The sequence below is a fragment of the Onychostruthus taczanowskii genome, unplaced genomic scaffold, assembly GCF_017590055.1.
Source record: "Onychostruthus taczanowskii isolate IOZ18803 unplaced genomic scaffold, ASM1759005v1 scaffold43, whole genome shotgun sequence".
Taxonomy (NCBI): domain Eukaryota; kingdom Metazoa; phylum Chordata; class Aves; order Passeriformes; family Passeridae; genus Onychostruthus; species Onychostruthus taczanowskii.
The window spans coordinates 5,445,875-5,454,023 of NW_024501792.1; the positions used below are offsets into that span (position 1 = coordinate 5,445,875).

The window sequence follows — 8,149 nt, forward strand, 5'->3', positions numbered from 1 at the left end:
TCCCACTGCCACAGGATGGCTGAGATGTTTTTGTTCACCGTCACCTTCCCCCCCCTCCGGCATTTCCCGGCCCCCGCATCCGGCTATTGTACCCCCCCATCCGGAGCCGGATCCAGCCCCGGTGCTGGCGGGGAGGAACCGGGATTTCGGGAGGAAACGGGAAGGCTGGCCAGGGCCGGCATGGCGGGCGGCTGGGAGACAGCGCTGGGCCTGGGGCTCTGCCTCGCCGCCCTGCACCGCGGAGGTGAGTGCAGCCCACGGGGGCCAAAATCCACTTAACCCTGCCCCTGCCCCACCCCGGATCTGAGAGCCTGCCCACTTGGGGCACCTGCTGGCATTCCCCCACCTCCTTGTCACCCGACAGGCTGCCGCTTCCCCAGCGTGGCCACGGCACCCCAAACTCCAGCTGGTAAGGACACCTGGTGGGTGGGAGATGCAGGTGGGCAGACACCAGAAAATCCTGTTCCCCCCACCCACAATGTGCCCTCCCCACCGCAGTGCTGCGGGACAATTTCCGCCTGCAGCCAGGTGATTTGGTGACCACAGCGGGACAAGCATTGGAGCTGGATTGTGTCCCCCCCTTGGGGTACCCTGAACCCTACATTACCTGGAAGAAGGACGGGGTGACCTTGGACTTGGTAGGTGGCAGGTACAGGGTCACCAAGGGGAAGTTGCAGGTGGCATCGGCGCAACGGAGCGACTCCGGTCTCTACATCTGTGTGGCGGCCAATGCGGCGGGCAAGAGGGAGAGCCGGGGTGCCCGCGTCTCTGTGCTGGGTAAGCCAAGGGTCTCCCACCGGGGGTGGGCACGTCACACCCAGCCGTGGTGCCACGTCCTTGATGTCCCCCTGCAGAGAAGCCAAGCATCGTGCGGCACCCAAGCGACGCCGTGGCGGTGCCCGGCAGCACCGTGGAGCTGGGTTGCAGCGCCCTAGGTGACCCAGCACCACAGGTGCAGTGGCACAAGGAGCATGGAGACCTGCCGTGGGGCAGGTAGGTGGTGGCAGGGGGGACATGTCCCATCCCTGGCGTGGGGATGAGGCTGATGGAGAGCTGGTGCCCCACAGGCACGAGGTGGACCGGGAGCACACTCTGCGCCTCTACGCCGTGACGTCCGCCGATGCCGGCGCGTACGTGTGCACAGCGCAGAGCCAGCTGGGCACCGCCGCCGCCACCACCTTCCTCCACATCGAGGGTCAGTGTGGGACCTCTGTGGCCTCCACCATCACAGGCACCCAGGCCCATCTTGGGGTTCATGCAAGGGGATCCATCTAACAGGGTCCATCTAATGGGGTTGATCCAAGGACAGTCTGTCTGTGGGGGTCCATCCATCATCCATCATCCATCAAATAAAGTCCATCCAGCTAAGTCATTTGAGGGGATCCATCAAAAAGAGAACTTCCAAAGGTATGTCCATCTAAACACGTCCATCCAACAGGATCCATCCAAGAAGGTCCATGTAAGTGGAGCCATCTAAGGAAACGCATTGAGGTGGGAGTCCATCCAAGGGGATTAATTCAGAATCACCCATCTAAAGGGGATCCAGCCAACGTGGTTCCTCCAAAAGGATCCATTTAAGGGGCTCTATGGAAGGTGGAAGTACATTAAAGGGAGATAGAACAACAAATATCCATCCAAAGGGACATCATGGAGAAGTATATCATGGGATCCCATCCCATGTCCTCATGGGATGGGATCCCATGATATACTTCATGGGGCAACACATCAAAGGGGGCCCCTCCAAGAGGGGTCCATTCAAGACAGACCCATCAAAGGGTGTCTATCCAAAAGAGTCCATTTAAGTGAGTCCATCCAGGATCTCCATGTGCAGGTACCTGAGGGGGATGTCTGGGCAGGTTCCTGGGGATCTTGGTCCTGCCTGGTGCTGCCATTTGCCTTCTCCTGCCTCACAGACCGGCTGGCAACGGGCCAGCAGGAGCCTGCCCCACGGGACCTGCTGGCCGTGCGGCTGCACCTGGACAACGGCACTGCACTGCCCACTGCTGCTGTCCAGCTCCGCTGGCAGGTTGGTGTGATGATCGGCTTCCCCCAGGGGAGGGGGGACGGGACACATCTCCGTGTCCCACCTTAACTTGGGATCCTTCCCATCTCCTTCAGATGCTGATGCCGGTGCCGGTGCCTGTGGGCTACGTGGTGCTGTACCGCAGCCTGCTCCCGGTCGCCACCTCCTGGGTCCAGCACGATGCAGGCAGGGAGCTCAGCGCCATCATCCCTGCGCTCCGCAGGGGCTACAAGTACGAGTTCAAGGTCCGACCCTACACCGGAGGGAGCCAGGGCTCAGACAGCAACAGCAGGCACCTCTGGATACCCGAGGAAGGTGCGTCGTGTGTCCCCCGGGATGTCTGGGTGGTGGATGGGGAGGTGGCTGGGGGTCCCAGGGATCTCAGCATCCCTGTCCCGGCAGTGCCAAGTGCGGCGCCCCAGCGTGTCACCATCAGCCAGGCTGAGGCAGGGAACGGCACCGTGGTCGTGAGCTGGGAGCCACCTCCTCCTGAAGCACACAATGGTGTCATCCGGGGCTACCAGGTTTGGGACAATGGGGCAAGTGGGCAGGGCAGGGATCTTCTGGCCAAGGAGGGTCAGTCCAAGGGGATCCATCCAAAAAGGGAGCCTGTCAAAGGTGGGGGTCTATCCAAGGGGGGCACCATCCAGGGAATCAGTCCAGGACGGGGTTCATCCAAAGGGGCCAGCCAGGGTGGGGGTCCCTCCCAGGGCATCTGTCTAGTGGCATCCAAGGGAGCTCATCCAAAGGAGTCCAGCCAAGGGGGTCCATCCAAAGGGGGGTCCATCATGGGGGTCCATCCAAGAAGTATTCACCCAAGGAGGTCCATCCTCGGGGCATGCAAGGGAGCCCACCCAAAGGGGTCCTGCCAAGGGAAGTCCATCAAGGAGATTCGTCTAAGGGCACCCATCCAAGTGAATCTGTCCATGGGGAATCCATCAGTGGGAGTCTGTTGAGGGATGTTCATCTGAAGGAGTCCGTCCAAGGGGGTCCATCCACAGGGGGTCCATCCACAGAGGGGCCATCAAGGATAATCGTCTAAGGGAACACATCCTCCTCTTGGTGCCTGCCAGGTCTGGTCAATGGGTGAGGGCTGGCAGCATGCCACCAACAGGACAGTGGACGGAGCCACTCGCCGCCTGGAAACCCTCCTCCCACACCCCGGGGCCGAATTCTGTGTCCAGGTGGCAGCTTTCAACAGCGCAGGGCTGGGGGTTCCCAGCAATGCCACCTGTGGAGTCCTGGGTAGGAGGAGAGCAAGGTGGGGTGCGGGTGGGGGTCAAGGTGGTGACATGAAGTGACACTGATGGGACTCTTGTAGGGCTGACAGCAGGGAGCAGCAGGGTGGTCCAGGCACTGCGGCAGCCAGCTGTCATCGCAGCCGCTGGTTCCATGCTCTGGTTGGCCTTACTCGCCCTCCTCCTCCTCCTCTGCCAGCGCCGTGCCAGCCAGGACGCTGCAGCTCGACACAGGTGAGAGGCCATGGGGTGGGGGACACAGCAGATCCCTGATGTGGTGGGGATTGATGCACTGACAGCACCTCTTGCCCTACAGGCTGGTGGCTGCTGACTCGCCATGGCTTGGTGGTCCCTGGAAACCCAGCTGTGCCCCCCGAAACCTCAGCAGCAGCAGCAGCCTCAGCAGCCGGCTCCTGGGCAGTGATGGCAGGGACCCTCACCCCTCCAGTGAGCCCCGTGGGGACTGGAATCCTCACCCACTGCCATGGGACCCCCACCCCTCCAGTGAACACCAGGGTTGGGACCCCCACCTAGTGCCATAGAGCCCCCCACTCTCCCCACCAGTACTATGGGACCCCGTCAATCCCATGTGATGCCACTGGATCCCCATCCAGTTCCATGGAACCCTGGCCTGCTGCAACAGGGCCCCCAGCCCAGGCCTTGGACCCCCACAGAGTGCCACGGGACCAGCAAAGTGTACCCAAGACCCTCACCCTATGCCAGGGACCCCCAGTGCCATGGGACCCTCACAATGGTGTTCCCCGTTGTCTGTCTGCAGGCATCAAGGACACACAGACCCAAGGGCAGAGGGGACAGGGGACACATGGCCTCATGGGTGCCCTGACCTCTCTTACTCTTCCAGCCCTCTCCTTGGAGCCGCCGAGCCTCGGCCCCCCCACACCCCCCATCCACAGCAGCCTCCGTGGGGGACAGCCACCACCCCCTGGGGACATGGGGTGCTGTGCTGGGGGGCACCCCGGGGTGCATTCCTCACCCAGCACCCCAAACCCAGCACCCTGGGAGCGTGTTTGCAAGAGAGGTGGGTGTGGGGGGCACATGGGGGGACGTGGGGGACACCAGGATAGTGGCCCATGGCTCTGTGTCCCTCACTCCCCTCGCAGAGCTGCACCAAGTGCACAGCACCCCGGTGCTCATAGCTGGCCCCAGCCACATCCCTGCCACTGGAAGTGGAGGCGAGTGGGGGGCGGATTTTGGGCTGGCAGCCAGGCAGCCTCGGCAGAGGGGACACGAGGGTGACACCACCGCTGCCGTGACAGACAGCAGGGACCCAGGGCTGCCGGTCTTCAGCTCTCCAAAACCACCTCGGGGCAGCAGCTCACTGGCCTCTGGTGTGACCACGTCACCAGTGACACCCCCAAGACCACCCCATGCCTGGCACTCTCCAGTGACACGGTGAGTCTGGGTGTCCCCATCCAGGTGGGTGCCCTGCAACACAACTCTTTGCTGCAAAACCCAACATGTCCCTTGCACCTGCAGGTCACCGACCTTCGTGTGCCCCAGGGACACATCTCTGGTCACCAGGCATCCCAAGGACATGACCCCAGTCACTAAGATCCCCAAGGACATGTCCCCAGTCACTGAGAGCCCCAGGGGTGTGTCACCGGCCACCAGGAACCCTAGGGACGTGTCCTTGGTCACTGAGCACCCTAAGGACACGTTCCTGGACAGCAGGCATCCTAAGGATGTGTCCTCAGTCAGGACCCCCAGGAACATGTCACCAGCCACCAGGCACCACAAGGATCCATCACCAGCAGCCAAGCACCAGAGGGACACAGTCTTGACCACCAGGCACCCTGAGGACACTTCTGTGGTCACCAGGTGCCCCAGAGACCCATTACCTGTAGCCAAGTGCCAGAGGGACATCTCGCTGTCCACCAGGCACACCAAGGACACGTCCCCAGCCAGCAGGCACCCAAAGGACACATCCCCAGGCACGAGGCTCCCCAAGGAGATGTCACCAGCCACTAGGCACTGCAGGGACAAGTTCCTGGCCTCCAGGTATGCCAAGGACCTGTCCCCAGCCAACAAGTACCCCAGGGAGCCATCTCTCATGACATGCACCAAGGGACATGTTCCTGTGCAGCAGGTCCCCTGAAAACATGTCACCAGCCTTGAGGCATCCCAATGACACATTGCCAGCCACTGGGCACCCCAGGGACACATCCCCACTCACCAGGCACCCTGAGGAGATGTCACCAGTCCCTGCGCGCCACAGGGACAAGTTCTTGGACACCAGGTACTCTGAGGACCTGTCTCAGGCCACCAGGAACGCCAGGGACCCATCACTGGTGGCCATGCACACAAGGGATGTGTCCCTGTGCAGCAGGTACCCTGAAAACATGTCACCAGCAATAAGGCATCCCAAGGACACATCTCCAGCCACCAGGCACCCCAGGGACACATCTCCAGCCACCAGGGACCCCAGGGACACATCTCCAGCCACTAGGCACCCCAGAGACACATCTCCAGCCACCAGGCATCCCAAAGAGGTGTCTCCAGTCACTGGCCACCAGAAGGACATGTTCTTGGACACCAGGTATCCCAAGGACTTGTCCCCAGCCACCAGCCACACCTGGAATGTGTCACTGGAGGCCAGGCACTCAGGGGACATATTCCTGGCTACCAGGTACACCAAGGACATGTCCCTGGCCACCGGGCGTCTCTCGCCAGCATTCAGTGACGGGGTCCTCACACAGCAGCAGGTGGCTGAGGTCCTGGAGATGGCGCAGGACACTACCTGCTGCAGGTATTCCCCATCCCCCTGGGACACTCCCATGAGTGCTGCATCCCCTGGTGCCAGCAGTACCCCCACTGTGTTCCCCACAGACCCCCGGCACCGACCACACCACGGTCCTTCTCACCACCGCACACCTACGGCTACATCTATGGGCCACCAGCCTCTGAGCTAGGGGAGGAGGAGGAGGAGGAAGAGGAGGAGGAAGAGGAGGAGGAGGAAGAGCGTACAGCAACGAGGGGCTCTCCAGGAGGGTCGCTGCTGAATGGCTGGGGGTCTGTCTCGGAGGACAACTTTGCCAGCACCCGCTGCAGCTTGGTGAGCTCCTGCGACGGCTCCTTCCTCCTGGACGCCAGCTTCGCCCGGGCACTGGCCGTGGCTGTCGATGGCCTCTGCTACAGCCTTGAGGACACTGATGGGGCCTACGGGGGTGAGTGAAGGTCCCTGGACCCCCTCTCTGACCCTGAGCATTGTCACCTCCTCAAGAATGATGGCTCCGTTGGGACACCATGGTGATGCCACCAGCTCTTGCCTTCTTCCCTGCAGGTCCCTCACCACCACCATCACCTTTGGAGCAGGTCTTCCCACCCGGAGTCCCCTCTGCCACCTGGGACTGGTGGACCATGCTGGAGGTCCCACAGAGAGCCAGGACAGAGGCAGCCGTGAACAGTCGCTCACAGAATGGTGCGCAGTACCCCAGTGCCAGGGTGGTGGGCATGGGGGTGGTGAGGTGTTGCAGGGTGTTGGAAAATGTTTCCTTTGCTTTCCAGGTGGCCAAGGGTCAGGGATTGGCAGCCCCTGGGCCAGGGAAGGTGGTGAGCTGCGGACAGGAGGGACAGGAGTGTGGCAGTCCCCAGGGCGCAGGACACAGCAAGGCCAGACCTCTTGGCTCAGCTAAAATCCAGCTTTATTAGGCAGTTCCCCAAACAGGGGCTCTTTACCAGGAAAAGCTATCCACAAAGAGTGGGTGGCACCTAGGTGGGTGGGTGTCCCTCCTTATTCAGCGTTCTTCCCAAGTGTCCCTTTCTTCCACAGTTTCCCCATCCCAAATTCCTCTTTTCTTCCCAGCATCCTCATCTTCCCCAAGAGTCTGCATCCCTCTAAGTGTCCTTGTCCTCCCTCAGTGTCCTGCTCCTTCTCCAGCATCCTCATCCTACCTAACTATCCTTCTCCAGCCCAAGCACTGTTGTCCACTCATGTCCTTGTCTTCCCCTAGGGTTGTTGACCCCCTTGACCATCCCCATTCCCACTGACTATTCCCATTGCTCCCAGCTGTCCTTGTGATCTCTGATAGTTCATGTCCTTCCTCAGCATCTTTGTTCCACCTTTTCTATCATTGTCTCTCCCAAATATTCTCAACCTTCCCAAGCCACCTGGGTGGCCTTGTGCTCCCTCTAAATGTCCTTGTCCCTTCTAATCATCCTCATTCTCAGGCTTCTCAGCCCTCCTGAGTGTCCTGATCCTTCATCAGTTGTTTTGTCCCTCATGCCAAGTGTCCCCACTGTTCTCATTCCCCCACAGCCATCTCCCTTGTCCCTTACTGCTGTCCTTGTCCCTCCCAAGCAATCTCGTCCCTCCCAAGTGTCCTCTTCCCCCCAGCAATCCTCAATCCCCTAGAAATCCTTGTCCTTCCTCCATGTCCTCTTCCCTCCAGGCATCTTTATCCCCCAGCCTTCCTTGTCCCTCACCAGCACCCTCATCCATCTGCTGTGTCCTTGTCCCCCCATGTAATCTTGTCCCCCACCGAGTGTCCCCTTCCCTTTCAATCACCTCATCCTTCTCAGGCATCCTTGTCCTTTCCCAGCACCCTTGTTCCTCCCAGCTGTCCTTGTCTCCAGGATCCTTCCCCACTCAAGCATCTTCCTCATCCTTCCACAGCACCCTCATCCCTCTTCTGCCTATCTGTCCCAACTGTTTCTGCCCCCAGGGTTCATGTCCTTCCTTGAGCATCTTCCTTGTCCCTCCTGAGCATCCTTGTCCCTCCCCAGGATCCTCATTCCTTGTGAATTTCTTGCCCCACCCCAAGAATCCATGTCCCCCCTCACTCTGACGCCCACTGGCCGCGACTTCTGTGCAACCCTATTTCCATGGAACCACTCAGAAATTAAAGAACATCCCTCCGTGTCCCCTGCG

The 8,149-nt window shown here is 60.7% G+C and overlaps 1 protein-coding gene across 1 annotated transcript; it reads left to right on the forward strand.

Annotated features, from left to right (window-relative positions):
• Nucleotides 1-140: 140 nt before the first annotated feature.
• ROBO4 (roundabout guidance receptor 4) lies at nucleotides 141-8,149 on the forward strand. The gene is given in 22 exon segments (XM_041413817.1): nucleotides 141-244; nucleotides 365-409; nucleotides 499-777; nucleotides 855-993; nucleotides 1,068-1,195; nucleotides 1,439-1,459; nucleotides 1,914-2,026; nucleotides 2,119-2,338; nucleotides 2,426-2,547; nucleotides 3,097-3,268; nucleotides 3,345-3,495; nucleotides 3,578-3,708; nucleotides 4,124-4,300; nucleotides 4,383-4,674; nucleotides 4,759-5,280; nucleotides 5,366-5,518; nucleotides 5,609-5,818; nucleotides 5,909-6,028; nucleotides 6,109-6,446; nucleotides 6,563-6,700; nucleotides 6,787-6,898; nucleotides 6,900-8,149. Coding segments are annotated over 22 exon segments (3,678 nt in total). The 5' UTR covers nucleotides 141-180; the 3' UTR covers nucleotides 6,931-8,149.